Genomic DNA, 16,012 nt, shown 5'->3' with positions numbered 1-16,012 from the left:
TTATCCAGAATTGCTTTAGCAACGTCGAAGTTAATATCTCAATAATACTTTCTTTCGAGACGTAATTTATTTATCCATTTTCGTATATGCATTTCCATAGATATTTGAATTTAGCGCGACTTTTCAGGTCAAGTCACTAGGAGCGCCGCCGTCGAATTGTCTCCCGTTTTAACAAGGCTAAATCCGTAAGTGTCGCGTATTGTCTCTAGTGTATTTGATTATAGTTCGTGGTTGAACAACGTGGTTGACACCAACCTTCCGGATACAATATTTCTCTTTCCTAAGTGCTTTGTACGGTTTGTGTTATTTTTTTGTTTATGTATAATTCGGTGGTGGTCAGCTGTTATATTGTGCTATGTGTAACATTGTGTACTGGGGAAGGTTCTGGTACTCGTTCTGCGTGTAACAAAACTTCCGTATTAATTTTTTAAACTGAGTTCCGGCAGTCTTTGTGTAATTAGCAATGTCGTTAAATAATTACAGTGTTGTGGAATACTATGCTGAGCATGAGAAGCATCGTTGTGGTTATTGCAAGTCGACGGATACAAACTACAGTCATGGTAAGTTAAATATACTTGTTTGCATGTATCTTTATAAAGGGTGTAATTATTTTCTTTAAATTTACATTATCATTTCTAAAGAATAATTTATATTCATCTGATGATTTGATTGCGTTTCCCCCCGTTGTTTTAATTTTCCATAGGGATGTGGGCCCACATGATGACAGTCCAGGACTACCAAGACTTAATTGACCGTGGTTGGCGACGGAGCGGTCGATATTGCTACAAACCTACAATGAATGTGACATGCTGTCCAATGTACACAATCAAGTGAGTAAAATATTTGCATTATTCCTGTATGGCAATATAATACTGGTACATTACATCAGTTTTATATTTTGATCTAGTGAAAGGTTATGAAAGCACTGCGATGTATTTTGTATTATAATGCGGCTACGATGGAGAGTCGAACAATAACAACAAGTTGAACATGATCTTTGAGACTTCCTTTAAGAGAAGACATAAGATGTACAATAGTTGCGCAGCTTCATAAAATTGTGAAAAATAATAGGGAGGACTGTATGTGAATATTTTCTTTTGTGGTTGGGTTGGATGCTCAAAGAGTTGAGACAAGCTACTGTCCCTTTACTAACCCTAAAATAGCTTATTGTGAAAACTTACATAAGGCTTCATGGGTACTGGAACCTGTCCAACTTGACTTACGGTAAAGAACCTATAGATGACACCGTTAAGAGAAAAAAATGGCAAAATGAGAACTGTGCCTACACACAATGCTATTTTATTGAACAAGATCCTAGCTTAATTGCTCTGGACTATCCCCTGCTGGAATATGGGTTCAGTTTTCCATTTTCTTGACTTGAGTATTGAAAATTAAATTTATCCTCACGTTTAGCATTAGTCTCTATAGGTGATACCCCTCAAGTCAAGATTCCCAATAGATGACATACATCTTGGTCCAGTAGATGACATACTTTAAAACACAGAAAAACATTTAATCTAGATCAATGCTGCAAGGAAGAACATTTCTAATAATGCTAGTCAAGGAAAACAGTTGCTAGTACTTAAAAAATATAAAGAGTCAGTCTCAAAAGTAAAAATAAATGAACGGTTACAGTACACAAGCCGGCTATCTCCAATTCACTTGTAGGAGCTGTCATATGCTATTAAATATGTTCATTAGAGTACAAGAAAGGAGTAGAGGTGCGAAAATACTGGGTTTTTGTACTATTACCTGCCACACAAACAATAAAATCAAATTTCATACATTAGTGTCACCTTAGGAACTTCCTTGGCTGCTGCCATCATAGAACTCTTATTTCTCACTTCTGTGGTGTCAGCCATGGTCTCTTGTGAATAATTTAAATTATGGCCAATGCCCGACACCTTGGGACGCCAAAGGCTGACACTACCTGTTAACTACTGGTTCTGGGTGTCGAATTATAATGAAATTAACATGGTTTACTATGCATGTTAAAAAATCACCCTTTTAATATAGACAGCTCCTTTGTAGAACAATATCTCAGTGACTGACACCCCTGTCAACCATTGGGCCAGTGGGGTTCAGTCAGACCAGTAGATCACCCATGATAACATATGCAATTTAAGATTAATCTTTTCAACTAAAGCAAATAAATAGAGCCTAGAACCCTGCAATCTATTATTCAGTAAGAAACTTCACCTCCCTACATAAAACAAATTGTATAAGACAATAAACTTCTAACTTACGTCTTAAGGAATGTGTCTAGAAGAAGGGAAATATTGAAGTCTTTCAAAGATCTGTTTCACATGAAAACAAACACGCCACTGATCCTAGGGATCAGTTCAGGTAGTCAACTAAGGATCACCAGTGTGGCCAGTACTTGCACTACCCCCTGGGAATGTGGAAATTCCTTAGTGTTAAAACGTTTTGACTGTCACCTATTGGTATTGTCAGACAAGGGGTGTCATCTATTGGTACATTTACCTTACTGGTTTTATGTAGGAACAGGTGTCAGTGTTATTAGTTTGGGAGACCTTAAGAAGTACAGGGGTTATCATTTTGATGTATATTACAACTTTCATTCAAAGCAGTGTAGAATTTCTCAAACATTAGTCATTTCATCAGCTGTGTGAGAAACAAGTTATCATAAGTCATTGTATTTGTAATAGAGTGTTTGTCGTGGTAGGCTATTAATATTTGTAGGCTAGTGTCCTTTCTTGATTAAGATGTGAGATCAGTAGGCAACCTCAGTAGGCTACTAATGAATGAATTAAAATGTAAAAGCAAGCAAAATTTATGAGAAAGTCTCTGAACATTCCACTATTTAGTTTGATACATGTAAAAAAAATGACCTTTGACAGTTAAATACTTTATTCATGTTCACTTACCAGAGGATAAGAGAAGTTGGTAGTTTTATGTTGCCATTAATATTGTGATCTCACTGCCACAGGACCCAGTGTTCTCCCTAGGACCTTTCTAATGGGCCCAACCGTTTCCACTGACCGACCGGCTATCATAACCTAGATATGTACTAGTCACATAGGCTAGGTCTTATGGCGACGATGGGATAGGAAAGGTCTAGGAATGGGAAAGAAGTGACCGTAGCTTTAATTAGGGTACAGCCCTAACATTTACTGGGTGTGAAAATGGGAAAACACGAAAAGCCATCTTCAGGGCTGTCGACAATGGGGTTGGAACCCACTATATCCCGAATGCAAGCTCACAGCTGCCCGCTCGTAACGGCATGACGAACTTGCTCGATTTACGTAATATTAATACATGTTTGAGTCGATGTAAATACTGTAAAATTGTTTATTGAAATGAAAAATCTTCATTATAGCATAATTGCACGATTTACATCGGAGTTTAAACATTCAGCTTATCATGTAGTGTCGTGCGCGAGCGGTGTCTGGATTAGCGTTGAACCACATGCGAGCACTCAATTCCGCGGGACGTTACGAATCTGTCTGACACTCTACAGCAACCGAGTGATTATGAACGAGCAGTAGAACGCTAGAAGTTCAGTATATTCTGTTAGGTCTTCTTGGTGATAACACTAAAATAGTCCGTTTTTGCAGTTAATGTTTATCTGCCTTAATATTATTGTTAATGGCCTGAGGGGAATAAGTTGAAAATTTATCATAACATTCAATTTTTACGTAGTATTGCCTGCCTGGCTACTCATTCCTGTCACCCAGCTGACAAAAAATTCTGGGGAGAACACTAGGACCTATGCATGAATACCAAACCACAGAGATGTGACTTTTCTTTTTTTAAATCTCTTGTCCATTGGCCAGGATTCAAACCATAGCCGCCTTGGTCAAAAGTCCGTGACAATGGAACTTGGCTGTCATACCGTTCAATTACCAGAGGTATACACAGTCAAATTGCCCTTGACTGAATAGTTAGTGTTATGGCCTTTGATTCAGAAGGGGTATGGGGTTCATTTCCCAGCGGGGAGTCCTCTAACGTGACAGATTTCACCTCTCCCTGTCCATCTACTAGTTCGTCCTGGGGTCGTTCCCCACCGCCGTCTGACATCTTAACTTCTTGAGAAATAAACGGCCGATAGGCCTCTCATCCTGCTGCACACCAATCAATACGCTATTGGGTCTAAGCCCTATCATATGATTGTTTACTCCTATATACTTTTCATTTAACAAAATTTTAAAAGATTTGAATTAAAAAAATCGTTTAAATTTGCATGTCAGTCAACTTGCATGCTGAATTACGCCTAAAATTTCACAATAAACCGCTCCAGTATAACAACAACACTAAGACAACGATGAAGTTGGAAATCTCCTGCCCTGAAATACGTTAATATTTTATTTATACCATCTCAACCTCTTTTTAAATAATAACTTTAACTGGTGCTCAGTAATATTTTTACCAATTCAAGCCTTCCTACACAACTGTTTATATCATTCATCTCATGTCTAATGACATTTAAATGGAGTCCTGAATCACCATAACAATATTAAATTCACAAAGAAAAAGAGAAACCTCAAATCTTTGAGCTTTTTAAATTTTGAATCATTGCCTAACTTGAAGATAATAATATTTATTTATTTATTTACAGGGTTTACGCCCACATTGGAGCACTTTAATCAGACTACAACAAATTTGTCTTCCTTTCCTTCTCTCAAAAAGTCTTGAGTCTCGTTGACCTGGCTGCCCTCTCTGCATCCGTTATAACATATTGTTTCCTCTGTACAGTGGTCAGAGGAAGCCTGATGCATTTATTCTTCAAAATACTTTTCTCGCCTCTGTTTTCTATGGTTTGCATGGTAATATTCAACTCCTCTAAATCACTTTGGACTTCAATAACCAATTGTTTTTTTTGATTTACTATTCCAAAAGTAATTTAATAATTGTTTTAAAACTCTGTTATCACTTAGTCGAAATATATGACAAAAAAAGGCAATTCTTCTTTTTCTCATCGTGTCTGTGAAGGACTCACTTTCCCGATAGATAACCTCATTCGGCAACAATCTCCACTGTCCATCCACCCGATGTTTCTGAAGATGATAATAATAATAATAATAATGTTATTTGCTTAACGTCTCACTAACTACTTTTTAAGGTCTTTGGAGATGCCAAGGTGCCGGAATTTAGTCCCGCAGGAGTTGTGTTACGTGCCAGTAAATCTACTGACACGGGGCTGTCGTATTTGAGCACCTTCAAGTACCACCGGACTGAGCCAGGATCGAACCTGCCAAGTTGGGGTTACAAGGCCAGCGCCTTAATTGTCTGAGCCACTCAGCCCGGCCTAACTTGAAGAGATTAGCAATTGATTATAATAATATACTTGTCAAATCTAGCCCCGTTCGGAACTAACCTTACTCTAGCATGATACGTTACATGTGAATACACGCGTCATCAATTAATTAAAATCACCAAAAAAAAAAATTACAATTAATTAGCAGTGATATTGGCCCCTCTATAATGCAGTCAAGCTTCCCATTGGGCACACAGTAAAGCCCCACGTATGGGCTAGCCATTTTGGCTCTGCAATGAAGCCCCACGTTGGGCGCCATTTTGTACCCGTGCACCTCCCGAGTCCAAGACTAGCATTTATCTCAGGGGTGTCGGTTCATTTTTTAAGTCATTAAAAAATATAAATATAGAGGCATCGGCGAACACAGGGATGAACAGGGCATGTCAAATATATAAAGTGGGGAAAGCTCAATTGTAAACATGAATTTAAAGACTCCATGATAGGACTAGGAAGTGACATTTAACTTTCGAAAGGGCATAACATCTAACTACAATAAAAAGATCATGAGAATGGTTTCCTTTGAGATAATTGCCAGAAGGAGCAGTTTATTGTGCCATCCGGCGCGATAGATTTCGATACACTTAATAAAACAAGTTTTATTTGACAACACATTAACTCAACGGGTTACCTGCTTCACCGCATGTGGTGACAATATGCTGATAATGTTCATCCTGGAAAAGAAATACAACTGTGGGGTACAATTCACTGATCGATCACGTTAGGATCGAACCCGTGTTCATATGACCTGATGGTCCCCAGGGACGAGCCTTCTTCAGATCGAGAGCCCGAGCATAAACTAGGTTTATCGTCGGCTTCTTGACTCAAATTAGATTGAGTACCTCCGACTATTTACATTTTCCCAAGGTCAGCACTCGGGATGGGTAATGTTACGGTGAAGTTTTAGGAAAGGGTTAAATTATGAACGGGTCCTGTATTATACTTCCAGCTGATAACTTGCCACTGGAACTAGCATCGACAAATTATTTACACATGATCTAAATTACTGCCAAACTCGGCCACATGGCCTCAGTAGGTTACTGTCACACTGCCACAACAAATGATGTAACGGAAATCCCGGCCGATAACCTCGTCTCACCCCGCAAGCAAAATAAACACAATGGGGTATTACAGTAACCTGACTCACGATGAGCCGGCCAAATACGAGACAACATATGATTATATTCCACTCAAAATCTCAAGCCATTTATGATACTCATGCGAACGATGTCCGCGTAACTTTTAACTTTTCCCGGTCAACACGATTATTATTATTATTATTATTATTATTATTATTATTCCTATTGTTGTTATTATCTACAACTCCTGACTCTGCCACACTTTGATCATGATCATTATTATTACTGGATGCAAAATACAACTGTCATTATTATTGTTATTATTATTAGTATTATTATTATCATCATCGTAATAATTATTACTATTCTGACCACGACGATTTATCACTGTCCTAACATTATTATTATTATTATTATTATTATTATTATCGGTTTCACATCATCGATTATATTCCCTTTATCACATTTATCAGCGTCCATTTATTTAATACGGTCCAACCTTTGATCTGCAATATTTATTCTTATTCTTATTGCGGTATCATGATTATCATCACTCGTCATTCTTAACTATCACAACATACGATCATTTATGTGGGATCTGAACCTCTCGTTATCTTTAGTTCCGTAGTATTTCAGCAAATATCTGTGCAGTCTATTTATTTCGTACATGATGTCACGGGTTCGAATCCTGCCCTCTATGTAATTCAATTTTACTCTGTTACATTGCCCGTACTTGTACACTCATTTCTCTGTGTTCATCATTAATTTCATACATTTCCTCATATCATATTATATTTCAACACATCTTCATTTTGCAGTAAGTGTTCCCATACGGAATTTCATCTCTCTATCTCAACATTATTTTATTTATCACAGAGTTTTCAACTGACTTATTTTCTCATCTATGACATCATACGTCATTTTGTATTCTGACTGCATGATCTTTATAACATCTCTCTTCGCATCTAATTTACTAATGAGGTCATTCTCCACAAATGATTGTAATGGCCCTGACATAATATTTGCCAAAATGTGACAATCATGATCACGTAAATATTAGTCCTGCGTGTTCCGGCTAATACTTACAAATTAAATATCTGACATGTATAAACTATTGGACCGTAATTTAAGCAATACGTTTATTAACGTGCAAGGTTTATTAGCACCGATATTATCATTCACGATTATTAATTCACCAATTTAAATTATCATCCCTTTTAGCGTCTGAATTAGAGAACTATACCGTCATTAACAATTCCCGATAATCTCAACATATTATCCCTTCAAATTTTAATATTACTCACTGTTCACATAGAAAGACGATATCTCATGAATTATTATTAGCATTATGATTATTAGTTTGTGACATTTCCTACAAATTTTGACAACGTCAATTAGAGACTTTACACAACAACATTACCACAGCTGGCATGACATACGGCTGGATTTTCCATAAACCTTATTATTTAACTTGTCGTCAAATGACCGACCTAAAAGCAAACTCTGGGTTGAATTGAACATTACACAAAATCAAAATGTCGAAAGATCTCGACTATCAAATATGATAATACATGCATGACTTAACTCACTACCCTATACCTAGAGAATTATATATGCAACAAAATGAATACATTATTTGACCCGACATTTACGTTGAATACATTATTTGACCCGACATTTACGTTATCGTTGAATCCCGTTCGTTATACGAATTTAGAATGGCATCAGGAAGTGATCCATTTTGTTACATGATGTAATCAATTCAAAAATCAAACTACTCCCCTTTATTTCTGGTAACATCCCCCAAATTTTTACATATTGGTACTCATCTTGTAGTTGAAATCCTTCGCGGGCTTAGCAGATGAAGGACCCACATGGCCCGTCTGCTTACTCCTCCATATCAGTTATGTTCCTTTCACAGTTGATTTCCTGGCGTTCTGCCATTTTTTACACTGATTAAATTATCATACTGATTTACTATTTCAAATCTTAACACTGATACATTGATATTTACTTGAATAATATGGTAACACTAAAACAACCTAGACCCAAATTAATTCATTTACACTATTATCTCTTCGTCCCTTCCCCGCACCAAAGGGACTTGACACAAATGGTCGGAGTGTTAATATAATCGCCCAACGTGGTTCATGTTTCCGACATGGCCGAATCATGTCGCACTCTTGAAGAGTTCATTGTGATGGTGGTTCGATTCCTAAAGTACAGGCTCAATAAATTAATATTATTCCCATGTACTGTTCGTCACACAGTATCGTACCTCTGCGTTTACTGTTTTTGAGGAAGAATTATATTTCTCACTCCTTGCAAATACTATCTATTTACTGGACTTCAGATTACACCCAACTTGGAAGCTCAGATCGTAACATGATCTGGAACATCTTAACTTTTCTCTACTGACTGGCACACAACAAAAATATTACAAGTCACTTCGCTCGAGCGTAATCACATTATGAAGTACCTGCGGTCGTTCGTACAAATGAATGTTGAATCAGATGCGCATGACGAATTAGCATCAAAATGATTTCAGAATAAGCTAGCGAGTATCCCTTGCACTCCTATTTATTGGTGAAGGCCTTCCTGGTGGCTTAGCTGACGTCATGTCTTGGAGAGAGGGGGGTGGATTTCTCAAATCGGCTCTTGCATTCTGAACTGGAAATTTTAACTGATATCAAATTGATCCCCTCCTCTGGAACATACACTGGATTGAATATGGTCTAACGATCATAGATTTTGGAGATATAGCTAGATATTGCTCCCTGATTTTTTGCGGGTTTGATAGCATCTCTTACGGCGTGGTTACCTTTCAGCCAATGGCATTCAAACTGCCCTGATTCCAAGAAATTCAGTCTTCAATTTATTTAATTTGCAACTTATTATTGATTTTTCTTCCATGCATGACATCTAAAAAGTTCCTTACGTTGATCTATATACTCGCAATAATTTATTAATTACTTTCAAAATTAAATTTACATTTCATTCATACTGTCAGGATGGTATTCATGGGGTCGTCAACTAAATTTTGTGATTGGGGTAAGAAGAGCGGTCCATTGAATCTTCACCTGTAACAACCTAACAAATATATGCCTTGGAGCTCCGTACTTTTCCACTCTCTGATTCCGAGAATCTGTGACATAGTGGAAAGTTTGTGTTGGCCACAAATATACCTTTGCAGCGCTGACGTTGCAACATCCCCATTGTTCTCGACTGGCCTTTCTCTTCCTGTACAAAACTTATTTGTGTACCTCTGTATCTTTGCGTTGGTAAATTAATGGGCCTTGTACTGTGAAGCACCACTCTAGTGTTGTGACAAGCTAATCCTCTAGGCTCCATTCTGTCCCATGACCAACTCGCGTTTCCCCATCGCTCTATGAAATATTTTCAACTAAAATTCTGTACTTCAATAAATGTACCCTATTCTCTTTCATACATCAAATCATGATGCTTTACGTCTGTAAGTATAACCTTAAATTACCCTACACGTGTCTCCCGGGTGGTGCTAAGTAAGCAACGAAATTGGCTGCTGGACCTTAAGCTCTGCTTAACGGATATCCCAGCAAATAGAGGATACATTAGCTTCGACTATAATGACGGAAAATTATTCCAATCCAAACAGCTCTTTTCAGAGCCAAACAAAGGACGTAGGGCCCGCTTTGAAGGTCCTACAACTGAATATCGAGGGTATAAGCCGATCCGAAAGTGACTACTTCTTAAAACTGCTTAACGACAACCATGTAGATTTTGTACTACTTCAAGAAACACATTGCGAGAATGAGAACCAACTTCACTCCAGATGTAAACTACCAGGATTCAATCTTGTTGCAGCTACCTTCCATAAAACCTATGGCATCTCTACGCACATTCGAAATAATATTGAGCAAGTAAAAGTTCTTGACATCAGCTCTGATAACATTTTCACCACCAGGATTAAAGTTGCAGACTTGGAAATGGTAAACATTTACAAACCACCATCTCAACCTTGGTGTAATGAAGCCATCAAGAATGTAAATCATCTGGCAGCCATCATGGGAGATTTCAACAGTAGGAGTACTTCCTGGGGGTATGGAGATACTAATTCAGATGGTCTTGGTGTGTTAGAATGGTCTGAAACAGAAGATGTTTTCCTGGTGTATGATGCAAAAGAGAGAGGCTCCTTTCACTCAGGAAGATGGAAGAAGGACACCAACCCAGACCTCTGTTTTGTTTCAAGAGACGAGCATGGAAGACTTTTACAATGCAGCAGGAAAGTACTGAACAATTTTCCCCGAAGTCAGCATAGATCAATTCTTCTACAAATTGGCATTGAAGTCCCAGTAATAAGATCAACACCTGTACCTCGCTGGAATTTTGAAAGGGCAAACTGGGAAGCGTTTACTAAGGAGTTGGATCACAATATCCAGTGGATTCCACCCAAACTGGACAACTATAAGCGATTTGTTAGTTTTACATGCTCCATAGCAATGAAACACATTCCCAGAGGATTTAGAAAAGAATATATCCCCAGATGGAATAGAAGATGTGATGAGCTGTACAAAGAAAACCAAATCAGTAACAGAACAGAAGTTGCTGATAAACTATTGCAAAGCCTAGATTCTGCCAGAAAAGATAAATGGAACTCAATGACAGCAAGCATGAATTTCTAACACTCAAGCAGAAAAGCATGGACTCTTCTTAGAAAACTTGGTAGTTGTACTCCCAAATATATTAATAAGAGCTCAGAGGTATCTCCAGTAGATGTAGCTAAAAGAATCATCAAACTGTCCAAAATACCAGAAAATGTCAATAAAGATGAATAAAAAAACCTCAAGAAAGAGCTAAAAACTAGGCTATCCTTGACTGAATCACCCCCCCCATTTCTCAGGGGAATTCACAACTGCAGAAATCTCAACAGCTCTAAAAGAAATAAAACCAGGCAAAGCAGCAGGAGTGGATGGGATATATCCAGAATTCCTGAAACATTGTGGACCTAGAACTCTACACTGGTTACTTATGTTCTTTAATGACGTCTTAAGAAATGGTAGGCTTCCATCATTGCTTAAGAAAACTAAAATAGTTGCCATTCTAAAGCCCGGTAAAAGTGGAGATAGTCCTGAAGATTATAGACCAATAGCACTCTTAAGTATTTGCTACAAATTAATGGAGAGAATGATTTACAACAGAATCTCAACCACAGCCTTCCAACGCATACCAACTGAACAAGCAGGATTCTGACTTAACCGAAGCTGCTGTGACCAGATCTTGGCACTCACCAGTCACATTGAGAACGGATTTCAAGACAAGAATAAGACAATCGCTGTTTTTGTGGACTTGACATCAGCTTATGACACCGTATGGCGACAAGGGATGATTTTGAAATTCTTGAAGATAATTCCCTGTAAGAACCTTGCAACACTGCTGAAAACATGCTATGCAATAGAGTGTTCGAAATACATTTAAACGGCAATAAGAGTAAGCCCTATATACTAAATGATGGTTTACCCCAGGGATCAGTTCTTGCTCCTCTACTATTCAGCATCTATACTGCAGATCTTCCAGAAACTACTTCTAGGAAATTCATATATGCAGATGACATAGCTCTGGCTGCCCAATCGAGTGACTTCAAAACAGCAGAAATTACTCACAAAGGATCTCCATAACCTGAACAAATATTTCAGTACTTGGCGACTCAAACCTAACTTGAACAAAACTGAAGTAAGCTGCTTCCACCTAGACAACCAAAAAGCCAACTATGTACCTCAAGTCGAATTCAAAGGCCAAAAACTTACGTATAACCCATATTCAGAGTGTCTGGGCATCACAATGGATCGGACACTTTCATGTAAGCAACACCTCTCTAACACTGCAGCCAAGATTAAAACAAGGAACAACATATTACACAAGCTCAGTGGAACAGGATGGGGAGCAAACGCGACAGTACAACGAACATCAGCTCTTGCCTTGATCTATCCAGTTGCAGAATACTGCTGCCCTGTGTGGCTTAACAGTGTATATACTTCAAAAGTTGATACACAACTGAATGATACCATGAGGACAATATCAGGCAGCATCAAATTGACACCCCTAAAATGGTTACCCGTTTTATCCAACATCCATACCCCTTCACATACGAAGAGAACTGGCTCTAGTAAGAGAATGGCAGAAATGTCGCAGTAACCCTCAACTGCCCTTACATCAGGACTGCAATCCTCAGAAACCGAAGAGATTAAAGTCCTGAAACCCATCATGGAAGTTAGGCGAGAAGCTCCTGGAAACACATTTTGATGCTGATGAGATCTGGCACGAAGAATGGACCTCTTCAAATCCTAACCACCTGGGTTTAATCTACCATCGTTGTAGAGCTCCTCCTGGTTTCAACTTACCGAGAAGGGAATGGACATCTCTAAACAGAATCAGAACAAACCATGGAAGGTGTAAATTCTGGCTTCACAAGTGGGGAAAATCTGAAGACCCATTCTGCGACTGTGATAATGTGCCTCAGACCATCCAGCATGTTGTTATGGACTGCCTAAAAAGAAGATTCAACGGATCCGTTAAAGAATTACATAGTGCCTCTACAGAAGCAGTGGACTGGCTGAAAAGTCTGGACATTAAGTTTTGAATGCTGACTTGTATATCACATACTTATTTAAGTAATATGTTTTTATATATACTTATAATGTATCCTTGTTTTGCCATACAAAATAATAATAATGATTATATTATGACCCCTATCACACGGCGGGTTCAATATATGTATATCTCAATTTTTTTAATGTATGACAACCTATGTTCAAGGGGACCTTTAGTCAGAAAGATTAGTATACATTTGTGGAACTTCTAATAGATGTTGAAAAGCTGAACTCAGGCTTGCAAAATAGTGCTTTACGCTAATATATTAGTCTCCTCAGGGCTCATGGGTAAGAAAACCTGGTCAGGTTTCAAGAGCATATTAAGTGTCCACCACAGTATTCAGTTCGTGATAATGAAGGAGAAGGATAAAATTTTTGGATTTTCTAGACAGGAGAAATTGATACCACTTATCTTGTTCGATCTGTGAAAACCTACAGTACACGTGCAGACCAGTTATTTACGATTCTAGTTATCTTCCCATACAGAAGCAAACTGTATTTAAGACCTTGTTTAATTCTGCCACGATGTATGAACTAGAACACTATTGCATAGAAGCTGAGCAACATTTTCCACACTCCAAACAAATGGCTAGTGCAGGGAATAAATGTAACAGAATATGGACATAACTGTGAAAATATGGCATAATGAGAGAAAGAAAAAATTTATTTATAATAATTATACATTTCTGATTGGTATAGTGACCAGAAAAATATTTTAATGTATTTAGGAATGTATGTATGCCTGTACATTGTTCTCTGCTTTCCTCCCATCCAAAAAAATTAATTAAAATCAGTAATTTAACACATAACCTAAACTTAAAATATATTAAGAGGGTAGACATCTGCTCCATGTACCACAAACCTGTGTGTTCGTGGTTTTGTCTCAAGAGTTCAACAAAGACTTAAAGAATTTGTTGGTATGTATCCGTAATCTGGTCAAAAGTAACTGTGATAATAGTAGTGCTAAATAGAGCTCACAATGAGGATTATGTTCACATGCATCACTCAGTTGGTTGTGTCAGTTATGAAATTAATACTTTCATCGCACATCCATGTTGAATTCAAATCGTATTACAAAGGGCACTAGGAAAGTTTTGCAATGTGAGTGAACGCTTTAGAATTTTTCAAAATCATTTCCACCACATTCAATACACTTCTCCGTACGTTGAAACTGGTCACTGAACCAACTCTGCCACTTTTCTTCGGTTACTTTTTCACACTCTTGATCCCATGCTGCCAGAAGCTCCTCATTCAATGCAAAACGCCGCCCTTTCAGCTTCATCTTCACTTCTGGCAAGAGTGCGAAGTCACATGAGGCAAGATCAGGACTGTATGGAGGGTGATCAAGCATAGTCAACCCTGATCTGGCAAGAAAATCCATTGTTACATTAGCACGATGTGCTGGAACAATGTCGTGATGCAAGAGCCAAGTGGTGAGTCGTGACCTTGGACGGAGCTGCTTGAGAGCCTGGATGACCTGAGGCAGCAAGATCAGGACTGTATGGAGGGTGATCAAGCATAGTCAACCCTGATCTGGCAAGAAAATCCATTGTTACATTAGCACGATGTGCTGGAACAATGTCGTGATGCAAGAGCCAAGTGGTGAGTCGTGACCTTGGACGGAGCTGCTTGAGAGCCTGGATGACCTGAGGCAGACAAGTCCCACTGTACCACTTCGCAGTAACTGTCCTTTGTGTTTCTAGCACAACCCGAGTCAGGATGCCCCGTTTAGTGAAGAATACTGCAATCATCCTTTTCTTCACTGGCCTTGACTTTCGCACAGTCACAGGAGTACCCTCATCTTCAAACAGCCACACCTTGTTCTGGGATTTTGTTGGGACATCGTAATAATAAAGCCAAGTTTCGCCACCTGTAACGATGCTATTGACGTTACGCGAAGTCCCATTTTCAAACTGTTTTAGCAGTTCTCGGAACCATTTCACTCGATGTGCCCTTTGTTCCTCCGAAAGTGAATGGGGCACGCAAAGGGAACAAACCTTTCTAATATGGAGATGGTTGTGTAGAATTGAATGAATAGCTGGTGCAGGGATGTGGAGGGTCTCTTCTACCTGACGATATGTCAACTGCCTCTCTTGCTGCAACATTTTCCTCACAGCTTCAATGTTTTCATTAGTCACGGATTCAGATGGTCGCCCAGAACGAGGATAGTCTTCAACCCCAAAATTTCCCCTCTGGAACTCTTTGTACCAGCGGAAGATTGTTGTCCGATGTGGACAGTCTTTTCCCAGCACAGGAGTCATTTCCTCCAGGCACTGGTCAACAGTTAATCCACAAACAAAATTGTAGCGGATAATTGCACGATATTCACCTTTGGACCACCCTGACATCTTAACTTGCTTCCAGTCCCATTGCTTGGTAACAACTGGTGTGAAGGTTGCACCTGATGTCCTAGACCAGTTTTCACCCTTTTCATCCCTCACCATAAGAGGGGTGTCCAGCCAACCATTTTTGCATATTGCAAAATATTCCTAGTGCCCTTTGTACTCAGTCTTTTCCTTCTGTTTCAGAATTGTTGCTTGTGCTATATACATTCAGTGATGTGTGTTGAGAAGATAGCTTACTGTGGTAGAAGCTGAATTTTTTCTGCAGTTTTTCTTTCATATGACATAAGTTCAAAAAATTATCTCGCCTTGTTATTCAGATTGAAAACTTAATGTGTATTAATTTCGTATTTGGGACTCAAGAATAAATCTGGACAGACTGCAATGCTGTTCATGGAATCATACAGCCTTTTGAGATAGCATTGTAAAAACAAAGTAGCCTAAAATGTATTCAAGGTTACATGATTATAAAATGATCAATTTTGTCGGATATTTGGGGAAGTGCCACTTTTCAGTTATTGAAATTCCCAAAGAATTGACGATAAGCTAAGAGATTTCGAGGCAAGTAGAGACTTGTAACTAGCTTTTTAAGACGCACGTTGTCATATTGGTTGGAGGTTTCTCAACAAGCGATATGGTCTCTCTTATGAGAGTTTAATCCTAATTTAAACAATTAATCTGTATACCTCT

At 38.5% G+C, this 16,012-nt stretch overlaps 1 protein-coding gene across 3 annotated transcripts in view; it reads left to right on the top strand.

The window, feature by feature from the left end:
• Positions 1–285: 285 nt before the first annotated feature.
• The window catches only part of Ate1 (arginyltransferase 1), a 145,132-nt gene continuing 129,405 nt past the window's right edge, over positions 286–16,012 (top strand). Inside the window, exons 1-2 of one of the 3 annotated variants that reach the window (XM_067136422.2) lie at positions 286–560; positions 704–830. In XM_067136422.2, coding sequence (XP_066992523.2) covers positions 464–560; positions 704–830 — 224 coding nt within the window. In that variant the 5' untranslated portion in view covers positions 286–463. The remainder of the gene's footprint in view (positions 561–703; positions 831–16,012) is intronic. The other 2 variants (XM_067136421.2, XM_067136423.2) reach the window with 2 other exon arrangements.

The sequence above is a fragment of the Anabrus simplex genome, chromosome 1 (assembly GCF_040414725.1).
Source record: "Anabrus simplex isolate iqAnaSimp1 chromosome 1, ASM4041472v1, whole genome shotgun sequence".
Classification (NCBI taxonomy): domain Eukaryota; kingdom Metazoa; phylum Arthropoda; class Insecta; order Orthoptera; family Tettigoniidae; genus Anabrus; species Anabrus simplex.
Note: the sequence above shows the minus strand (reverse complement) of the source record. Positions and strands in the feature narration are given on the sequence as shown.